This window comes from Atta cephalotes (assembly GCF_000143395.1).
Source record: "Atta cephalotes unplaced genomic scaffold scaffold00055, whole genome shotgun sequence".
Taxonomy (NCBI): Eukaryota; Metazoa; Arthropoda; class Insecta; order Hymenoptera; family Formicidae; genus Atta; species Atta cephalotes.
Window position 1 is genome coordinate 266,239 of NW_012130119.1, and position 24,869 is coordinate 291,107.

General features: G+C 28.5%; 1 protein-coding gene across 1 annotated transcript in view; it reads right to left on the reverse strand.

Annotated features, from left to right (window-relative positions):
* The window catches only part of LOC105623261 (orexin receptor type 1-like), a 40,387-nt gene extending 16,063 nt beyond the window's left edge, over positions 1-24,324 (reverse strand). Inside the window, exons 1-4 of the mRNA XM_012204660.1 lie at positions 23,869-24,324; positions 2,904-3,051; positions 2,063-2,281; positions 549-708 (exon numbers count right to left, since the gene is read on the reverse strand). Of these exons, the coding sequence (XP_012060050.1) occupies positions 549-708; positions 2,063-2,281; positions 2,904-3,051; positions 23,869-24,324 (983 nt within the window). The remainder of the gene's footprint in view (positions 1-548; positions 709-2,062; positions 2,282-2,903; positions 3,052-23,868) is intronic.
* Between the last annotated feature and the right edge of the window lie 545 nt (positions 24,325-24,869).

Here is a 24,869-nt window from a genome sequence, read left to right on the forward strand (position 1 = left end):
AAAAAGTATTAAGTAAAACATACAGCTGTTCTAAGAAAATTAGGTAAAGTAGTTATTAAGTTCTCGTATCATATATATATATATATATATATATATATATATATATTATTTCTATTCGTTTTTGTGTCACAATTCGTATCAGATTTAAACAGAATTTCATGAGATTAAATACACTCAAAATGTTCCAAAAGGATGCGATAATTATCTTTTGATTTTTAATGCCTAATTTAATTTAACGCTCGTAATATAGCATTTAATTTTATGATAACATTTTGTAAATTTAATAAAATTGATGGAATGGAACATATTACACCTACCGAGCTTACTGTTTAAAGTCGTTTTATATAAAAATACTCTTAACATAATATTAATGCAGTTTTCACTTTGTCAGGTGATATCGATCATTCGACAGTGATATCAAAGTTTAATGAATATAAAGTATTTGATTTTAACATTTGAAATATTTCTGCGTTAACGAAAATTACGTGCAATATATTAAATATTGTTACCATAATGTGCTATGCAGAACACAATGTCGTGAGACACACCTTAAAATAGAGAGCAAGTGTACAGGAAAAAAACATATCGCGAATGTGATGACTACGGCGACTAACATCTTCGCCGCTTTCCGTCGAGATCTCAGTTGACCCTCCGGGTTTCCACCTCCCGACAATGGAATCTCAGTTGAACGACAGATTCTGGTAGACACTATAAATTATTACAAATTGATTAATTCATTGATGATTTTATTTCTAACAAATCGAAACAAGGCATTTTGTTACAAAAGATGGTGTCTTTTCTTAGGATCATCTTTCTGCTTCGATAAGAAATATTCGATTAAAGCTGTCTAGAAGTTTAATTAAATATTTTAATAATATACGGCATATGCAATTATTTTCAATCTAAATGTCAATATTGTATTTATTTTTGAACAGTGTTTTGATTAATTTTAAAATAAATTTTTCGCGAAACAAATTGACAAAGATTTATTGAGAATTCTTGCTCGAAAATAAAAAAGTAAAACAAAAACTATTATATAACATATAAGTTAATTACTACTTTATTATAATCTACTTTATTAATCTTTATGCAATAATAAAATTTTTTCAATTTATAACTAAAATTTATTTATAACTTAAATTTCTAATTCTAAACTATATATTACATTTTATTTCGTTTTAATTAATTTTTTTTTATAAAATTCATTTTGAAACTAAACAGTATGACGTATCGCCATTTCCCATCGTTTAGATCGGATAATTCAGACTGTTTTATTTCAAAAGGGGAAATGCAAAATAAGCAGCTTGTATTATAATCTAGGGATATAATATAGTTTCAATTTCAGTTATGGATTGATTTTATTATCAGTATAGATAACGTGACGAATATATTGAATCTAGAAAGGAAATTTTTATTTAGACATCCCATTTATCGTATATGAAATTTTGTAGATTTAACGAATCATTTTAAATTTATATATATATATATATATGTATAAATTGATATATGTACAGTGGATAAAATATCATTGTCAGATTTGATTTCTGCGAAGAGAGAAAAAAAGGAAGCGAAGAGGGAAAAATTTCCTCATAATTTTCGATGGAATGTTAAATAAATTTTTACGTAGAGCTTGCAAATGTTCTTTACTCTTTGATCGAAACAAATATTTCTATATACTTTATAACTGTTATATAAACAACGGAAATATTTCATGCTTTGTTAGATGACTTATTTTATATGTTCTAATAGTACACAAGAAAAGGATAAAAGAGAAAAGATAAATTTTTTATTTTTTCTATTTACAATAGGATTCACCTCCGGAGAATTTTACAAGCGTACCAGATTCATGTTCTCAAGAGAATTTTTCAATTTCAAGACATATGTTCTACTTGTGGAAAAGTTAAGCGATTCGAGTACAATAGATTGTTATTATTTAGCAGAAGAGTTCTCAATGAAAGGAAGCGAAATCAAATGAAATAATAAATATGAAAAATAGCATTGTGCCATTTAAAATCGATTAGATAATTAATGAGTACAATTATTAAAATGGAATCTTCCTTACAATTATGTCCTGGAATATCGCTTTTCCAAAGAACGCGTACAATCTGCCAGTACGCGACGCTCATGAAAAGCAATGGCATCGTATACAAAAAGATCAGCTTGACAATCGTGAAGGTAGTTTGACTTTCTTGACTCCACGCACAGACACACTGCGTGAATAATATAGTCTGCACTCGACTGTTTGACGGCACCGTGTGCAACACCAATAGTTCTGGAATATCTAATCAAGAGACACGTAGAATATTGATAAAGTTGTACTCGTATTTCTGTTTCACTTGCGAGCGAATTTTCTTGGGAAACCGCTAAGAAAAAATTAATGGGACAAATACACTGATTTTATATCACTGTATCCTAAATATATCCTAAATATAAAATTTACAACACTTAACAATTAAATAACGTTTAAATATTTAAGAAATAACATTCAAATTTTACGAAATAAAATATAGTATCTCCTGTTAGACTTTTTATTATAGTAGTATCAGAAGTTGTAACGTAAACAAATAGTAAATATTCTGTAAATATAGTTAGTATTCTGTAGATAACGTGTTCTGTAATTTTCGTATGAAATTTCTCAAGCAAGAACATTTGATCCATATAACAAATTTTTAAATTGAAAATGGAAAAACTTTTTGCGAATTAAACTTTACATGTACGGAAATTATCCGACTAAAATTATATTTATTGATGAATTAAAATACAACAATTGATATACATGTCAATAATAAGATTAGTTTTATAATATATATAGCTATATATATTTAAAAGCTACATATATTTAAAAAATAATTAAAATAATTTTTATTAAAAATACTTACGCATGATAATATATAAATGCTTACCAAAAAGCAATGATATCAACCAGATGACAATGATAGCAGTTTTCGCTCGGGCTGTCGTGGACTTGAATCTTAATGGGAAACATATAGCGTACCATCGATCGATCGATATGAAAGTCAACGTTAAAACGCTGATGCTCACCGATACTGTCTAAAATAATAATCTTTGATCAGGACAATTTGTCTTGTAATTTATTTTGGAATTTATCAGAATAACATCATTGCAATCAAATTAAGTTTTAAATATAAAAAAGTTGTTTACGACTCATTCGCAAATGAGATAAAAAAGATATAAAAATGCTATTCATAGTTAAAATCGATCGAAAATTGATACATGATCAAAACATTTTCAATCTCATAAATTTTTTTGTGGCTATTCCATGATATCATTTTTCTAATGTAAAATTCGCAACATTCAAAGGTTTTTCTTTGAAATAATTCATACAGTAATAATTCATATATTTACAGTATTGATAGAGGAAAGATATCCCTATTATGAAATACCGAGTTCATTTTGGGTAAATGCTAGAAATCTATAGGCAGAAAAAATAATAGGTCATTTTGTAGGAAATTTAGTTAGCTTTAAGATAATGTTATGCAAAATTTAATTCAAATTTTTATTTTTTATGAATTTAAGAATTGTAAAAAGTGAGCAAATTGCAAAGTCAAAAAATGGCTCCTAATATGAGATGTTCCGAAAAATTGATAATAAAACACAAAGTACATCAGTATTGCAATTAAAAAGAAAAAACTTTATTTAATGTTTCTATAAAATACAAATAAACACAAGTGTGCGTACAAAATGAGTATGCATTGTACCTAGATGACTCGTCTTCAGATAGTTAAAATCAAGCATCGCAGAAAGGCACTCGATTTTTAGTTTATTCCGATTGTCGTTTTTATTATTGTATAATAACATTTATATTTTAGCAACGATTTTCACTATGCATAGAAGCAAAGATTATTTTATGTTAGAAATATCCTGGATATTACGATTTCCTCATCTTACGGTTTTACGATCGTCAAATCTACTGTAAGCAATTCAACATATCATATTTTTCTATTAGTACTTACTCACATGAAGAATTTATTGCTAAATATTTACTTATTAAATAATAAACAAGATTTAAAAGCTCATCTTAATGAAACTTGAAGACATCCAAATTCTAAAATCTTTATTTGCAACGACTACATGATCTAATAATGAATTTTCCACTAAATAGTTTTCAATCCAAGAACAAATAAATTCATGGTGGAACCAATAGATAGCGTTTATTAATTTAGCGGAAACGCTATATCATATTAGGGGACTTTCCTTTACCATTTAAAATTTACATGAAAACATTCAGTCATCTATTTACATCATACAATAGATGAGGTTTAATATGATTGCATATCATAGTTGAGTTCCATTTAACATACATCCAAATCAAAGTAGATAAAGGAATGAAATAGAGTAATAAAAAGGGCTAATGAGATTCATTAGCAGTTTCGCGAATAGCAACGCGTATATAATTTTCTCGTTTCCATTTGTTTCTACTCTTGCCTTTCTACCCGGCGACAAGAGAGAACCTATCTGACTGTCAATTGATTTACCAAAGAGACAGGATTCAGAACTTTGCAGCTGCTTCGTATCTGTATTTGTGACTGTAAAACACAATTAAATATCATTCTATCACGTAATTTACAAGAAAATCTCATACAACAGAAGAGAAATGTTTAAATCACACGCGCGTAAAATTGAAACGAATCTCTAGTATAGAGAAGTCAGAACGCTAATACATTCAAAAACAAATTAATATCTAAAGGTTATAATATGTATATGTTTTCACTAAGAAGAAATTAATTGATTGAATATTATATAGTTGTCTTTCGAACGAGCAATAAATAATTGCACAATTTGCGTAAAAATTTTGCATTTTTATCACGTTGATTTTTATTTCAAATAAAAGAATAAATGAAAGTAAGTGAATTAAAGTCACCTTTACTAAAGTTAGAAATCCATCAAATGCATTTGTTTTTATTAAATTTGAATTCATATTTCTTGACATCAAAAATCGTGCATTCAAGATTTGTTTGGTTGCGTTTGCCTGGCTTCATTTACGGTGCAATTCTGATTTCCTATTTCTTTAAAATCTTTCTATTTATATTTATGAAAATATCTTTATGTTTCTGTATTTGTATTAGGTGTACAGATTTTGATCAGATTAAGTTGATTGATTCGTGGCAAAGATTTGGGAAAATAGAATTAATAAAAGAAGAAACATTTTTATTTGTATAAAATTATAATATTTTCATGTATAATACGCGTATTATCACAATAAAATTAAAAATGCTTGAAAAAAATACAGAAGTATCACGAGACAGAAAAAACTGCATGGCTATATCAATGGTATTAGTAATATCTTAAAGATATAAAATTGTTTAGCATTACTAAAAATTAAAAATTATATACGAAAAAAATCTATTGTTATTATACAACTATGTTTAAAATGACTGGAATAAACAGAAAATTTTAAGAATAAGTAAAATATGATGTTTAGCGTATAATAGTCCGCATGATTTTTTAGACACTTCCAACAGTTAAAAAAAAATTGAAATGTGAATTTTCTGTTTTATACAGGCTACAACATGCGATAAAAAATTAAATAATGTTTTTTTCATAAAAAATTAAAGGCATCTTAAATTTTTTAAATAGCACCATACAATTTTTTTCCATAATATTGTAGGACTCTTCAAGTCGAATTCAAATCATTATCGAAACGTCACTTTTATCGATGTTTTATTAATTTTATTAATACTTAATATGCAGTATTTGCAACAACTACTTGTACAAGTACTTACAATTTCTGACTAGACACAGAATATAAGTTTTTAATAAAATATGCAATAAATTTAATAAAAGTGACATTTCGATAATGATTCGTCTTGAAGATCCCTATAATATTATGGAAAAAAATTGTATGATGCTGTTTCGAATTTTAGAAGATTTTGATTTTTTTATAAAAACTAAATTTTTTTAATTTTTTTATCGCATGTAGTAGTCTGTATAAAACAGATGAATTCACCTTTCAATTATGTTTTTTTACTGTCAGAAATGTCTGAAAAATCATGCAGACTGTAGGTAAACATAAATATAAATATAAATTATATTATTATAAATTATATAATATTATATAAGTTATAAATAATATTTTTCCATTATGGCTGCGTTTGAGGAAATTATTACCAGTGCTATTACATTATTCAATCCTTGTTTTACGTTTAATGAACGATGATGAACAATAATGTTGATAGCACGTTTTCCAAACACAGTCTCTTATTCTTTCGATTGATCAGTAATTGCAAGCAGTTCTGAATGCGAAAAACAAGCGCGGTGAATTACTAATGTTTTTTTATCTACTGTCGCACGTTACGTTATAACGAAGAAGAGCCGTATCGTTTTGCTTTTATTTTCATATCTGATGCAAAACAATTTTGTATGTGCACGGCAATGCAGCATGTTTTAATTAAACCGCAGCTATCACTTGCTGTTCGCATTCGCAAGTGTTGTATCCATCATGTGGGCGCACGTAATTCGTACGATAGTGGTATTGTACACGTGGAATATAATATACGTGGCACTTGCGTGACGTGATCACATTTCTTCATATCAAAATAATCCCGTAATCTTTCGTAGAATCGGCAATCCCATTTGGAGTCATTCTCTTTTATTTTATAAACTTCTCGCTCAATTCTTATGAAACTGGCTTGAATAATTTGATATATAATGCTTTAATCCAATTTGTGGTCAAAAATGAATTCAAAATGGTTGCAATATGGCAGACAAGATTTAAAAAAATAATTTTAGAGAGTTTTTCATTGCGAAATAATATCAAGTTTTTAATTTTGATTTATTTGAGGGTCGTCAGTGGTACATAAAGTTACATTATTTCTAAATTGACTTTTAAACTAATTATGAATCCTGTAATACTAAATTCTTCTTCATGAAGGTTTTCCTTTTGATATTCGATTGTCAAACTCAGAGCTACTAAGAACCATTCTAAAATCAAGTTTCACGATAATAAAATTATTTTTTGAGATTTAGATTTTTCTCATATCATAATCTAATTTTCAGCAACTCCGAAAACTTAAAAAGCAATATTTCTTCCATAACTACTTTGTTGGAAAGCTCTTATCTTCAAAAAGTTAATTTTATGAAAATTACTCCTAAATTTCTCTTGAATTTCTATCTTTGTTTCAATATTGAATGAGATAAAAAGAAATTTTCAGAAATTTAAATTGCGTAATTAAAATTAATTGACGTAAAGCAACTATAGTAAATAAATTTCTTTTGCTCGAATAAAGAATCGAAATTTTGATAAAATGTTCGTCAATAACGAAATATACACTGTGATTTCAAGATAAAATTCAGGAATTTTTATTTCTTAATAAAACTAAATCTAATTTTTCTTGTTTAAAAATAATAGAGTTTCGAGTTATAAGCGATTGAAAGTAAATGACTTTTCATCAAATTATGTATAAAATAAAATAATGATAAAACACATTTAACAAATTTAAAATGCATTTAAAAAAAATTAATATTATTGAAATTTGTTCATATTTTAACTCTTCTGATAAAGTTATTTTTTGTGCTATAAATATTATGTGTATTTACGTTGAGATGCAATTTCGCATGGCTTCTGTTATCGAGAAATCTGAATACACTTGAAATTGCAATCATAACATTACGCGTCATGCATTAGGGAATTATGATGTAATTTTTTGCACGAAAACGAGGGTTACGATAGTGTCGGAAACGTCTAAAGCGTCTCCCTGAAAAATTCATCGTGGTCGATTGCGTCGCGAGACAGACATATTGCACGTAAAATATTACCCGGAGCATATCCGGACGCTCGAGAAGCGAACTGTCCACGTTCTTGATATAGCACATACACCGCGTATGCCACGAGTTTATACGTTAAACCGTACCGTATTTTTTGCTCTTCTTTTTTTTTCTGTTTGTTTTTTCTGTATTTTTTTTTATATGATAAATCGAGCTTTCATCGGCAATTCACCGGAATTTTTCACCGTCTGTGTAGGAACTTCGATTTACCTACAATTTAAATGTCGTGAAAGAAGAACGACGCCCACGTATGTTGTACGTACGGGTCGATGCATAGGATACTGCGACGAAATTGTATGGTTGTGAAATGAGAACGCGTCGATCACACTCGACTGATAGTCATTGATCTATACGTCATGGATACTCAGGTATTTGCTTAAAATTCGTGAAAGCAGGTTTGCTATTTTGCGAAGCAATTGCTCGTAAACAATATTTTAGAAATGCCGGATTCAACGGAGTTAGGAGAACATCTTGCGGTCTTGAAGTAAGTTTATGAAGTAGATTTATATTCTAAAATAATCTCTACGAGAGGAATTATTTCTTGTCATATCTTAAGTGATATGAGTAAGTTAAACTTTATCTCTCGGAATACTTAAGAACCATCGGAAATTTTTTTTCGAATTAATACAGTTCTCATTTGCAATTAATTTTTAGACATATTTTGAAATAGATACACTTATTTACGATAATATTGAAAGAAATATTGAAAAAAATTTGATAAGATAAGCAATAAGACAGGCGTCCTTACGCAATGGCTTATTTCCGTTCGATTTTCTCGTTTTCCCTAATCTTATTATTGTGAACACGTAAGTGCAGTTCAAGTTTGAAGTGAGTTCAAGCTACGAAATTGGATTAATGTAACCACTTTAAGTAGGCATGAATGAACTCTGCACGCGATAATTTCCTGTTCTTATTCGAGTGAAACTTCCGTTTCATATTAAGCGATGTGACGTCGACAATATTCGGTGCAAGGGCTATTCGCATTAAAACAATTTAATTTTTAATTTAAAATGATTTAATTTTTGTTTTAACAAGTAAATATTGTAAACACATAATTAAAAAATAATGCTCATACTGGTCGATGCTGGTCGACTTTTGAATGCTTTAAATAATTTTATGTGAATTTATATATAATATTTAATTGTAAATTCTCGAATTGCGCGAATTGAGTTTTCGGATTTAGAAACGCAACTAAACTATAATAATATTATAAATTAAATTGACAACCATAGTAGCATAATTCATCGGCGCAACAAATATATTTGGTCAAATATATTCTCAATGTATGCCAATATTTAACCAATGAATTGTGTGTTATTCGGGAGGCAATTTACTAATTTCATGATTAGTTGAATCGTTTTAAAACGATTTTAATGAAAATCTGTAAATAAATTTAGTTTAGCGAAAAATCATAAGATGCAAATCTTTTTGTGATTTAAAAATTTAGAATTTTATCGCAATCTTTATTCATAATCTTCAAATTATTATAATTATCAAACCATGACAGTTTGCAACTTTGTAAAACTTACCAGAAGAATAAATTTGGAAGAATAGATTTCTTCGCGAAAATAAATATTGCGTTCATAAATTCTCAATTTTTAAATCACATAAAGAGATCTGCATTTTATTTAATTTTTCATTGAAAAGTACGTAAAATATGAAAGTATATATAGAAGTATATACGTCTCTCTTTTATCATGGAAAAATATTCAAGGGAGGAATCGTACATTTCGAAAAGTAATAATGCTGTTAGTTAGCTAGCGATTTTACAATTATGTTTGCGTACATAAATCTTCTGATATTTCCGTTTTATATGTAGAAAGAAATGTCTATATACTCTAATGACCGTTGACCTTAATTAGCATGCATTGCGAGATACGAAATCCAACAGCGACGTTTGTTTTTGTGCCGTTCGCTGTTTGCAGGCCATTAAAATCAGTTTTAGATATTCCATAGGATCTCTCTACCCTTTAGCAATAATTGCGCATCGTCTTAGATAGATCCTTTGATATGGTGAGAAATTCATAGATCTCTTGAATACAATGTTCTCCTTGTGATGCTTTACAAGACGCATGTTGCCACTAACTGGATTGTATTCAATAAATTTGTAACTTATTTATACATTTGCAATGTACATATGTCATTGCATTAAAATTGGAAGTTAGTTGAATTATATATTTTTAAAAAACTTTAAATAAATTTATTCATTCTAATATTTTAATATTTGACATTAAGCGTCACTGCAGTATAATCATGCGAAAAATAAAAAAGTTAATAAAAGATTGACGTATATTTTACTAATAATTATAAAATAAGCATCGCACGCGAATAGATATGTATATAAGGTGATCATAAGTATGTTTTAAAATGTTGTGAGCGTATTTCTGGATAAAGAGGAAAATAAATGTTTCTGAATTAAACGCAAATGCTTTATTATAAAATATAATGGACACAAATAGATTTGAATAAGAAACTGAATAAGAAATTTAATAATCCCAGTGAGAAAATGATAATAGAATCGACATTGAATCGATGTCGATTCGACGTCAAAAGCATCAAACCGACAGCATCGAATCGATGTTAATTCAACATCGATCATTGTCATTTCTCACTGAGAAGGAATTTAATAAGGAATTAAATAAAGGATTTAATAAGGAATCGTTTTAGTGTTCCTACTACACACTCGTGAATCGCTATATAACAACCTGTTGACATTGTATACTTGCATTTTAAATGTACAATGTAACGTGTAATACATGTGTTGTATTCGTCAGCGTTTTAATTCCATTCTTCACTTCGCGATTTAAACGATTAATCAAACAATTCGGACAGATAAGATCACCATAGAATTGTACACTTTTACATGTCAACGCAATGATATATCTCAAAACTTTTCTCCAGGTTAATCATTTTCTTGCTCAAGTAAATCTGTTTCATACGATTTCTTATGAACCAATTTCTTTTTCCCTTCTATTATTTACGACGTTATTTTCTGCAGTGAGTAATAATATTATTGGAAGAATAAATAGTCTCATTTATAGTCGTAAATCTTCACTTTTTCTTAATAAAAATGTATATATACAAAAATCATCGTTAAAAATACTTATATACGTATATTAATGCTTTAAAAGGCAATGATCTACCAATAATTATCGAATAAAATATTATCAAATAAATATTATCAAATAAATTGTTAAATAAAAAAATTTATATTTCAATTTATAACACTGTTTATAAAAAATATAGAATCTTTGCAGTTTGTATTAAGAAATAAAGAATAAGAACAGTGGTTTTTGTAGAAATTTATATACAATTTATACGTCCTCTGTCGCGTGTAATACTTTGATTATTTATTTCAACGAATCAATCAAATTATACGTATGGTGAAAAATGCCGCAATTCCAGATATTTTATGTTTCTGTACATGATATATAATAGTATAACGAGAATTTTTATGCAATTTCTATTCACTCGAATGAATTTGTTTCCGATTTCTCGTAATTTACCTAGTAAAATGAAAACAGAAATTACGTTCGGTGAAAAAATCCACACAAGCTTTTGTATGTCATATGTGAATGGATTTTTTTAATTTGCAATTTTTTATATCATTATTCATCATTTCACAAACGTAATAAAAATAAATTTTGTTAAGCAACTTTATTCACAATAATTTTAATAATACTTGTTTCGTTATAAAATAACTCTTGTTGAATAAAATGTGTAAACTCTTGTGAGGTAAAATGAATTCATTGCGTCATGTATTTGCATTACATTTTGTATTTCGTCGTATCAATTTTACTTCGCATGTACATAAAATTTATATAATATTTTTCAAATTTTGATCTGCATTACATTTCTATATGTTCGTTGCTGAAGTAAAGTTGACAGTTTATTAATCAGATTCATAAACTGTCGTGCATACCAATATTCAATACGGTTTATGAAAAATCCGACAAGTGACATTTTTCTCGAATGAAATGCGTTTCACAAATAAACATACGTTTCATCGTCATATGTGAAAAGGTTACCTATTGAGAATCATATAGCAGTAGTGTCATTGTTAGAATAAATATTTCTATTGCACCATTTTAAATGTAAATGGCACAAAAGAGGAAAATAATACCTAACGTTGCTTGAAAAAACAGATTACATGTTACAAATTGTAGAGAAAAATCATTTTTCTGTCATCTTTTGACAATAAAATTCTGTCTAATATCTATTATAAAATTAAACCTTTTGTTTACAAAATTTAGTTTGCATCACATGTATCTTTTTGCGTTGTGAAAATTATGCAGCATGAATTAAAATAATGAGAGAGATCTCAAATAATTTGACAATATACGTTATTACGAGCTATTTTTCACGAATAACGAGAAAAATAAGAGAGTTACTATATTTATAGTTATTAGTGTCACTCAATCATCTGTGTTTGTCTCGTCTATTCAAAACTATAGCATTAACGTAATTATCCTATACTTGAAATGAATTTCACTTAATATTGTTTTTCCTATTTGACAAGCTTTTTATAAATTTTAAAGATTAGGCAATTTAAAGATGCGATCTAGAATTCACGATAATGACATGAAGATAATGAATAGCGTCTAATGAGATGACCAATAATGAACAACACATTGTAAGATAACGTAATTACGTATATTGATCGCCGAAGCGATGCTGCAGACGACATCGTATCGCAAAACCGATATTATACATTCTCTGTGATTTCCTATACATGTAATAAATTGTCCAAACATTATTCTCGTATAGAATTTATCAAATATTTATCAAATATTTTCATATGATAATTGAAATGGACATAGAAATATAACATAGAAACAATATTTTCAGCAAATTTTGTATTATTTTTAATAAACATTTAAAGCAAGCTATAATTCAGTTGTAATTGTTTTTACATTATAATGCTAAAAAAGTTTTATCCACAATATTATTTTTCTGAAGAACTTTTAGTACACAAAAGAAACAGGATTTATACAAATATCATTCAAACGCATTAAAATTAAAATTGCTATAAAGATAATATAATTGTATTACTTTGTGTTTGCCATTATTTTTTATATCTTACTAATTAATTTAATTAGCCATACCTTTGTATCTTTATATCTCATAATTAGAAATAATAGAAAAATTACATTTATTTACGAAATCATTACAAATCTACGAAATTTTATGAAATAATATTTGTCTGTATTCTTTCTGCTAAAATATTTCAAACAAAATATCATCAACAATATTATATTTTCGTGTATTTATAAAAGTAAACAAAGGTGATTCCGAAAAATTGAATTGTTCCTTTTTGCAAATTGCAATTGTGCCTTTTTTTTTCAGTTTTTTTTACGATTAAACAATTTTATTTTAAAAATATTTGATTATTTCAAAGAATAGTTATAATATTTATAGATCCCTAAAATATAATATTTATAATATTTATAGATCTCTAAAAAAAAATATATATTTACAAAAAATAAAAATGGACAGTTATATGTAAAAGTTGGATGAAAATACACGTATATTTTGCCGATATATTTCGAATCATGTGTCCATGTTCGTAATTTATATTCATACTTGTAAATTATTCAGATGTCAAATGCTTTAAAATTTTTTGGCTGTTCTTTTCAATCATCTCGAACATATACATTCATGAACTCTTCATCCAGATTTAAAAGCATCCAGTACAACATATTGTATTGGATAATCTTGTATTGGATAATATATCGGAAACAATAAATTTTCAATTTATTGAACGACTATTGATCGCCGACCGCCGAGATTGCCTTGCTGTCGCTTTGATACTACAATCGCGGTCGCACGTAGAGTCCATTGTAAAAAAATTAATGGCCTGCATTATTTCACGAAGACTCATTAGCGAACAAATGATTCTTTTACGCATAATTATGAAAGGATGTTAGAAACGTGCGATGTATTTACCGCGATGGGAATTACAATTTATGGTAACGAGATAATTTGAAAGGAATAATCAAATAGAAATATTCATATACAAATATTTATATTTAATGAAGATACACTCAGTCAGAAATGACAATGGAATTCGATGTCGATTTGATGCTTTCGACATCGATTCGACATCGACTGTCGATTCCATTATCATTTCTGACGGATAATGAATAGATAAATAATAATCAATAGTTATTGTTTAACATGGGAAATATCTTGTTTAACTATTAATAATTGTTCACAAAATTTGCAACCGTTTGTTGTTTAATGTAACAGAGGCTAAGGATTATTCTTGAAAATCACGATCGTTATAATAGTAATATATTATAGCCACCATCGCGCAAACATTATCTTCAGGACGCTGATAAAGTCCTAAAACAATAGACGATAAAGCGGATCGATATAACATTAGCTTTGCATCGTAAAGCCGACTTAGACGACTTAGACGACTCGAATGACTTTATAACATGAATGCGTCAAATACGCATTAAATTATTTTCTTATTGTGAGATATGAGCTTAATTTATCGCTACTTCTGCTTTCGATTCTTTTATTTCTAAACTATACCGATTATAAATACGAAAAATAAAGCAAAAATGTCTTTCCGTGAATTTATCTCAATACGGTTTTCTAACAACATATGAATTCTATAGTGCCATCTCATGTTTAGGTGAAATAATCGTACACGGAATGGGCCGTACTATTTAGCAATTAATAACGATCAATGATATTTCTTATTTGATCCCTCGAGATCTTAAATTCAATTTTAAGGTTCGTCTTGCATATTGATCCTATTTGCAATGGTTTTCCTTAACTTTTCAATTTGTATTTAGATACTTGAATTTTCTACATAAAGATGTTTTTTTCTTTACTGTATATGTTCGTGCAGAATATGACATTTTTTTGCTGCGTGACTCCATATAATTAATGAACTTCAAGTTCTTTATCCTAATTTCTTATCCTACCTAATTTTAAATATATAATCTGTGTAAAGCGGCTCTTCGGCCTTCTACGTTGGAAATTGAGGAGAAATTGTTGGGAAATGTAGCTGACAACCAGGTCACGTGAAACAATTGTTGTTCATAAAGAGAAATCGTTCTTGTGATGATTGTATGACGTAAAGAGTGGGTTGCGCGTGGGTTGTGCCAAAGATCCAGATTCTCAAATCCAATCAGAACATTTAGAACTTATCAAATTTTATTTAATCGTCACCTCTCGGAAGAAAATCACCGAGAGTATCTTTGCTACGAGAATCTCTTTTTAATAAGTCACTCGAAACTGTTAAAATAATTTAAGATTGTAGGTCTCATATATCTACGGATATTTATAGAAGAGGTATTTGATAAGAGACTAGAGGAGTTAGAGTTAAAAATTTCAAATGATTTTCATCGATCAATAATACCGCCAGAGACTGCATTTCTATGCGCTGTCTGCGGAGAACAAGATAGTTGAACATGAAATCACAAGAATGCATTCATCTCAAATCTCACTTTTCATTCAGTGATATTTTAATTTCCTTGCAGACTGCATGGAGATTGTATTAAAAAAAGAGACTAAATTTTAATAAAAAGTGTTATTTAAATATTTCCAACTAAATATTTACTAAATGTAAACGTACATTTATTTGATACCAAAATCGATTTGATTTAAATATCTTTTTTTATTGAATAATATTTATTTACTGTAAGTTTATATAGAACTATTACATGTTTATTTAATAATTTATTTTGTATTATATGTTAACTATTAAAAAAAATATATTAAGATTTTATAAATTTTTTTTTATCGATCGATGAAAATCACTTACATACCAAATTTTTCTTTTAAATTCATTTGTCAGAGACACAGTGATTTCTATATATCAATCAAAGTTTCATTTATGCCATATCGTCAACTCCCGAATCTATTTATTTCTTTTTGTATGACATAAATGAGACTTCAATCGCTTATACTTTGATTATAATTGCTCTTTGATGATGAATAATCGATACTCCGTGCCATGTGCTGGATCCAGCGGAAATTACATAAAATAATAAAATGCAGGGGAGACAAAATTAATCCACGTGGATTTCACGATAATAAGATGTCAGGGTATTGCTTCAGATCACCTCGCGCGAAGCACTTTCCATCAATGGTTTCTGCATCCATTTTCATCTCCAATAGCGTTCTCGACGTCTAACTCTTACGTAGTTTCAACGAAAGATCACGTAAATGTAATCTGTTCCAATTCTCTAATAATAAAAGAATGAAAGAATCTCTAGTACCACACATACTGTGATTCAAGAGAAAATATCTTGATTCATATCGGCGGAATTATTTAACCCTTTAGGAACGGCATCGTTATTGGAAAAAATAAATGTTTTATTGCTTTTGTTAAAAGTAATTTGCAAATAAAAAAATCTGTCGATATTTATACTATCGACCTTTCTGTTAGAAATATTATATATACTTTAGAATTCAATGTTACATAAATTTCCACAGCTTTAGTTCTTAAATATCTAATTTGCAGAACCAGAACATATTCCAAATTTATCCTGAATTTAATTTTAAAGTGCAAATTTGCAACTCGTCCCTAAAGGGTTAAGAAATTAGAGTAAACTTTGAGTAAGTGCTCGTTGGATAGATCGATAAATCATGTGCCATTAATAATATTGAGTTCGTTCAGACTGCAGAGGCGAGTTGTTAGTCTTTCTAAAAATGTGCGATTCTCGCCCGCGCGTTGCGTCAAGAATTAAAATGGGACGGAATTAAAATGAACACACGTTGTGTATATTTGCAAGTTTCTCGGCGGAAATTTATCTATAGTAATTACAGCGCATTGTCGAATGTAATTTACAGCAGTGTTAATCAAGACTTGCGATCTACCCACGAACGATCAGGTCGTCCCGGACTGCGTTGCTCGCACGCTCGTTCGCTCTTGAATCGCGCGCACGTGCGAATCGATATTAACGCGGCACGATGGTTTTCCGCCGACGATGGTATTTCTGTTCTCGATCTATGGGGCGGAATAATGGATTGCAAAGTTCGTTTGTTCCGAATCTCGCCAGAGTTATTCCCGTGATTTTTATGCGTGAGATGCGAGCCTGCGTGCCATCGTGCGGACATGACGGATTCTGACAGTATTGATGATCAGCCGGTCGATCGATGCGACATACAATAGACATGTACGTCACGTATGGTTTCGCAATTCATCATTGTACAACATTGTTTAATACAGAATCACGTACACTATTGTACAATGTTGTATAATACGGAATCGCAGCAGCGAGATTTCGCGAGAGAAACGAATGACGACACCGATCTCGAATCCAGAGGATTCATTCGAAATGGACTTTATACTGCGCCATATTGGCTGCCGGAAATTGCTGTAAATATGAAATGTTTTCGGGCCACGTAACAACGGAAGAATGCCATCCTTTCTCTCACGTGTCTTTAATCGCTTAATCCATTTTCGCGCCGTCGCGGATTATTGAGAATAATGCGCCGCCGTTTTAAGGTATGTATGTAATGAGATAGAAACACACACGTGCAGTTAAGGACGTAAATGTACATATGTAAACGTACGTTATTGGACACACAAGGATATATATATATATATATATATATATATATATGTAATGCATTCTGTGTGCACATTCTGCAAGAGAGAACATCACAAATAGAATTTACATGTACGGACACGTATTACGATGTATTCATCTAATCGGGATGTAATTGAGCGTGAGAATAACAAATTCTTTTATGAATTACTTGAATTATAATTAGCACTACACATCACTACGTCACGTCGAAAAATATAACCAACACCAATTCTTATCGACCATTCTTGAGACATCGACATTATTTATTGAACATTGAAGTTGCATACTTCAAGTTTTGATTGCACTATAATAGAGAAGTTCGTAAAAAAAAAGAAACAATCTGCATTTTGTATATTTTCGTGAAAGAATTTTTGTCACAACATTTGTAATATATTCAATTTTAATTGTCCAAGTATGTTAGTTATAATAATATGATAATAATGATTGTATGCATACACATATTACCTTTTCTATATGTTTACAATTCTGGAACATTATTTTCAAAATAATGTAAATTTATATAATTAATTTATTTATTATAATTAACATTTTTAATTAATTAGATTAAATAAATAATATAATTAAAATTGATTTTGTTGTCAATAAGATGATGATTTTTATAAATGAGATTATTAAATAATTATTCATATATAACTTTTATCATTTTATAATTTTTCAAATATATACATAAAAGAATCACTTTTCAAAGTGTCTTATGATGACTTATGACTTCTGTTTTTTGTTACTAATTGATGAATTTCGTATAATGAATTTGTATTTATAATGGCATTTATGAGAACTATCGTGCTAATTATGAATATGCAACAGCACAAGATATTATCAGGATACTTTCCAGGTTACACGTAGGATCGATATATACCGGTAGAATACGTCATTTATAACACGTTCACAAAACTGCAGTACTTGTTCATAGATGAAAAGATAAACGGCGCGCATCGATTTCCCGTCGCATTGCACGCATAAATGTAACGAGTTGGTGAAATAATATTTATTATATTATCGGACTCTCTCTTTCTGCGTCACATCGTATTGCTTACATTTTAGCCTGATTTTACGATCATGTATGCTATTAACATATAAATTATATACTATATTTTCTAATACACGATACCAACATATTAACATTGCATATACGTTTTATTTGCATTTAAATTTATATGTCACATTTTGTAATATATTATAAATATATATCTTGAATATATTCAAAATTATTGATTAAATTGAAATATTAATATTTTTACTTGTTATAAAATTAGTTCTTTGTACAGGATAAAATATGTTTTTAAATAAGATAATAATTTTTTTTAATATTTCGTATCTATTGAGAATGACAAAATAGTTTATAAATAAAATAGATAATTTACAAATAAATAATTAACAAAGACATTAATATTAAGAATCTATCTATAAATATTAATATATGTAAAATTATAAGAATAAAAAAATTAGTTTTTATATTGAAACTGAATAACACAAAATTCGACAAAATTTATAATGATGATTTTTAATGGTAGCAAAATACGAAGAAGAAAAGAACTTGAAAAAAAAACGGAATAATAATAAAAAAAGTAAAATCAAGACTTGAATGCTTTAGACAATAGAGCATTGATAAACTTTGTTAATTTGCTCGTAGTAAGATATTAACATATTTCAATAATGACTTTTAAAGAATAAAAAATTCAGCATTTCTATTTTTAAAACTAACAGAAAACAATTGAGCACGCCAACTAAAAGTTGTTTGAAGATTATAAAAAAAAAAATTATCTCTTTTTTAAATATTATGTTGTGCTTTTAAAATAAAGAAAAATTCATTTTAAAATAAAAGAAAAAAAGTATTTTTAATATAAAAGTACTTTTAATATAAAAATTCAATTTTCTAGAAAAAAAATGTTTTATTCTTTTATATGAAGACAAGTTCTCAATAGTGTCATGAATAATCAATAGTGTCAAATATTTTTAAAAACTCTCAACTTACTTACACTTGATTAAAAAAATCGCAGTCTTTTTCAATTCAATTTTTAATTAAATACGGGAGAGAATTTTTTAATATATATTAATATGTATTTATTTTATATATTTTTACATAAAAAGAAGTTTTAATACTACGTTCTTCTCTCTTGATAGAATACAATATTGCGATTGAGTATTCAGTACATTAATATGTATACATATTTTATATGTACAAAATTATCTAAGTTCAAAAGAATTTAATAGCATCTTGCAAAATTTTCTTTTTGAATAATTTTAGTCAGCTTCACATTTTATAAATATTTCATACATGTACGTTTATGCATTTTGTTCAAAGATGTATGTAAATTGCATCAAAGTTTTCATGAAAAGCTCATAACATCTTAAAATTTACTTTCTCTACGTATTTTTTTATATTAAGTCTTACATTATTTTAACATATATTCCACTGCGTTTATTCACTTATTAATAATAGTCTTTTAAAAGGCGAATTGTAATTCAACGAGACAATGATAATTTCTCAAACATTCATTTGTTTATGAGTAAGGATATGGTGGAGGCGCCGGTGCTTATTGGCAGCCAACAGCCTCGCGTTCCCAAAAATTACGTACTGGGTATGTCTTGATGGCCATACCCCACCATGCCGACGTTAAATCGACGCGATGCGCTATTGAAGTAGCGAGCACCCTTTTTACTCAGCCCGTCGCACATTGCGACTTATAAATCCTGCTAGTCAGAAGTTAAATACAAGATAAATGTAGCTTCTCTGGCCATCTATCGCACATTTGAGAAACTATCAGATACATAATATATGATGCGATGACGAGACACACTCAGACCCACGATATTTTTATCGCTTTATTCTGTGTTTTTTTACATCTTCTATATCTTTTCAATTACATAAAATATCAAATTATATCTATATATTACATATCTATTATATTACATCTAAATACATCTCCCTCAAGACGATTACTTATGTTTTTGTTAATTTTATAATCGCTCTATAGTTATAATATTTATATTAATATTTATATTAATAATATTTATATTAATTATTATATTTATATAATAATATTTATATTAATTATAATATTTATATTAATTTTATTATTGTATAATTATTTTCTTAATTTTTTCAACTTTCAATTTTTATTATTATACAAGATGTTTCATAACATGTAGATATAATTTCAGAAATAGGTTTGAGACGCAAAAATAGCAAGAAGTTTTTGTAAAATTTGTTCTGTATTTCAATTTGATCTCGTTCCCAAGTTACAAACATTTTTGTGTTCATTAATTATAAACTGAATTAGCATAAAATCTTCGTACATCTACACGCGTCTTATTAATTTCTTTAAAGACCGCAATGATGAAGCTACGTTACCTTAGTTTGTAATGAAAATAAAACACGAAAACTTCTATAACTTAAAAACAAGATAAATGTTTGTATGAATTTTTTAATTTTTTAATGTAAATTCATTTTTAATGTTTATACATAATGAAATCATTTATTATTTATCGAATATTACGAATCGGGAAAATGTTTTTATAATTTTGAACATGATAGAAAAAATAATTAATTCATTATATCTTGTATCTACCATTGTGCAATTTTATAATTCAATTTGACAACAATGACGAGTCAGAGATTTTAATTCAGATTATGTTTTGTAGTGAATTATAAATGCTAATGTAATTATAAAACGCAAAATATTCCGATGATAAGCTAATCAGTCATTGGATTTAAATGAAATGCATGATCAATTTTCTGCGAAGATTCTCTCATTAACAGCTGCAAAGCATTAGCAAACAGAATTAACTATGCACTCAAATTAACAATAGCGTAGCCTGTTGAAAAGCTTAATATCAGCAAAGTAATGCAATTGATAATTGAGTTAAATACAACTAAGAGGATTTTTTGTTACATTGATTCATTAGCATTGCGTGCTAGTAGAAAATAAAGTTCGCCTCCATAAATATACTTCATATAGATATACGATATTATGTGATAAATTAGATGCAATTTCGCATGTGTCTTACTCATTTAACCTGTAGACAAACGTATAAAATATCGATTATCTGGACTGTTAATTATTCAAAATGCCGCAACGCTGCCAATTTTAGACAAAACACTTCTGAACAATTTATTTTACTCATATTTTATATATCTCAGCTATTTTTTTATTATTTTTAAGAAATTATAAATATAGAATAGCATTTACAATATTTGTTTTCATTTGTTTGAGTAAAGAAAAAGACTCTTTATTCTTGTAAAATGTTAATGTTGTTGTTGAATTTTGCAATGTTTATCTAAATATGATGCAAATTACATATATATATATATATATGTATGTGTGTGTATATGCATGCAACATACGTAATTGGTTTTTATTAACTATAATTTCGTTAAAAAAATTGAAATGTTAATGCAAATGTTGAAATTAATTAGTCTCAGTATAAGTACCTGAATATATGTATTCCCGATGTAAAAACCGAACTTTCAGAAACGTGACTCGGCTTTTATATGCTTTTATAATGCTTTGTATGACACATATGGGGAACTCATTTTCATTATATTTGTATTTCCAGAAAAAGCAAGAGAAAGTTTTTAAAAATAAATAATCTTTCATATACACAATTGAGTACATACAAAAAAGAGAATGAAAAAAATTGCATAAGCCGTAGTTTGAAGCTTAAAACTTTTTGTCGCTTATCGTTCTCATTGTTATTTTATAAGATTGAAATTATCATTAAATTATAAAATAAGGCGCTTTAAATATCAATTTTACAAATATATGAAAAGGCGATAAATTATTTGAATTTAAAATTATATCACAACATTACAAAAATAAAATCAAAGCTTCTACCTAAAATATCTGATGTGATGAATACCAATAGTTGTATTTCAAGATTTTCAATTTTATTTTTTTCGACACTATGACAAATGCAGCGATCGATGGAGTGGAATCGTGCAAAAATAGAATGAGACGCACAGAAGCTAATCTCGCAAAATATATTTCGCCTTCCGTGTCGCAGCAATTGCGAATTCCGTTTGGGAATGTCAGGATGTTTTCTGAAAAACCGCTCTTAGGAAACCGCGTCTGTAACGAAAACTGTGTCGGACCATCTCCAGTCGGTTTTTGCCAGTTTTCATCACGTACATCGCAAATGTGTCCGCAGAATTAGTGCTGCCGGAGTGTATACTTTGAGGAATATTAAATCGGATAATATAGAGACTGAAATTATATCGTAAGTTCTTGAACGGAACATGCGAGAACTACAGAGATTCATGAAGTTTTTCATTTAGGCTTTTATCGTCCTCTTCAAAAATCTTTGGAATAAATTTTAAAATATAAAAAACATTTATCTTCATTTCATTGATCCCTTTTGAGATAAAAAGAGATAAATCAAAATTTAAAAAAGAAAATAATTATAGTATATAATTGTAATAAAATGCATTAACGTAACATGATAATTATTTAAATTGCCAATCGCAATGTCCATCTAATAATAAAAAATGGGCATAAAATTTATTTTAAAAAGTATCATATATAGCGTAATATAGAAAAATGATTTTTGATTTTGACGTTTGATTAAACGAGAATTTTTAGATAATTTTGTTTATTCAAATAATTCTGTATAGGAAATTCAAGATTCTAAGGCTAAATAATAGGTCGTACAAGAATCTATTGCTGAAAGAAAATAATTTCAACTTATCTACGTTCAAATAGAGACAATTTGCGAATCAAATACCTCTCTAATTTTCTTCGAAAATGGATACCTTAATAAACTGGGTCAAATTACGAAATTTAATTAAGATCATGGAACGCAATAAGACTTCCGTATCATTTAATATATAGGGTGTCCTAAACTTTTTGACATACCGCTTATGGGCAGGACGGACTTAATTGAGTCGAAAAGTCTTTTATCATTTTACAATTTTCATAATCTTTTTTTTAATTACCTAATAAGCAGAATATCTAATAATCTGAATATCGAATAATCTAAAATCGAGATGCATAAATAACTTTAAGATATTTTAAAGTTATCTTGCACTGATTTTATCCGGCAACTTATTCAACAATCTTTCTCTGTAGAAATTAATATCTCATTACAAAAATGATAAAATAATAAAGGATTTTTCAAGGACTCAGTCCGGTCGATCTGCTCACAAGCGTGTCAAAAAGTTTGGGACACCCTGTATAAATTTTCAAATAAGAAAGTTAAACGAATTGTAAGATTTTCTCGCGTATACAATGAATATAAAGTCAACTAATATTTTGAAATTCTCTTTGACATTTTTAAGCTCTCTTAGGTTCGATTTCATAATATATGATTATCTAAAGATTAAAAGTAACCAAGAAATTCATGAATGAATTTCATTGATCTGTAGATAATCTGTAGGTAACTTTTAATCTTTAGGTAATCATACATTGTAAAAACGAACCTTATAATCGTTTTATCTTGGAAATCGATCAATTGAACAATCAAGATGTGGAAATGTTTCGATAATTTTTAATCAGACGAAAACGCTTACCTGAAGATACGGTACGGCCTTGCAGAGTTTTAATCCGAGGAACCAGGTCTCCGTGACGTCCCAGAGAACCGACGGCGGCAGGCAGATCAGCAGGACGAGAAGATCAGCCACCGCCAGATTGACGATGAAATAATTGGTGACGGTACGCATCGAGTGATTGCGATAAACGGCCATGCAGACAAGTGCGTTGCCAATTAGGCCGATTATAAAGACGACGCTGTGCATTGCAATCAGCACCCAGTCAGTAAATTTCGGAAATATGTGTTGCACCATCAGCTCGATGTAATCTTCGTCCGGGATGCAGTAATCGTTGGTGCAATTCGTGACGTTGGTGTACTCGAAGTTGCCATCATTATCCACGAACGAATAATAATCGACTCCATCCTCGTCGAGTGCGTCACATAAACGCGGCGTCGCCGATACAAGCCAGATGATAATCATCACAGCGAGATTCATGTTTATTCAATCTTATTGTGTCATAATATCTCACTGCAAATCGTCGCTCGTGTGCAGTTAACACAATTAAGTGTACACGTGAAAACGATTCAATTGCGATCCGTTTCCAGTTACGCGCGATTTTATCACAGCATCGTGGATTCATTGACTGATGAAATTAGAGTAGATTAATTATTAGCCGAATTATCGAATGTATTAACGTAACAGAATGTAAAATGTTCTTTATAGTGATACTACATTGTTGCGTCCCGACGGGATTTAGTCAAACAACCCGTGAAATAAATCACGAAATAAATCGCATGAATGCAAATCTGAGTGTAGATAAAGCATAGCGCTGAAATGCCGGTGTTTCCACAATGACGAACTACACTTTTAAAGTTCACTCTCTTTTTCTTTCACAAGCAACTATGCTTGTATAACCTTAGCATAGAATTTCTTTGATGCAGGGATTCCGCTCTTCAGAGCGTGATTATAAATAACTTCTGTCTATGCGCGGTAAAGACATATATATATATATATATATATATATATATATATATATATAT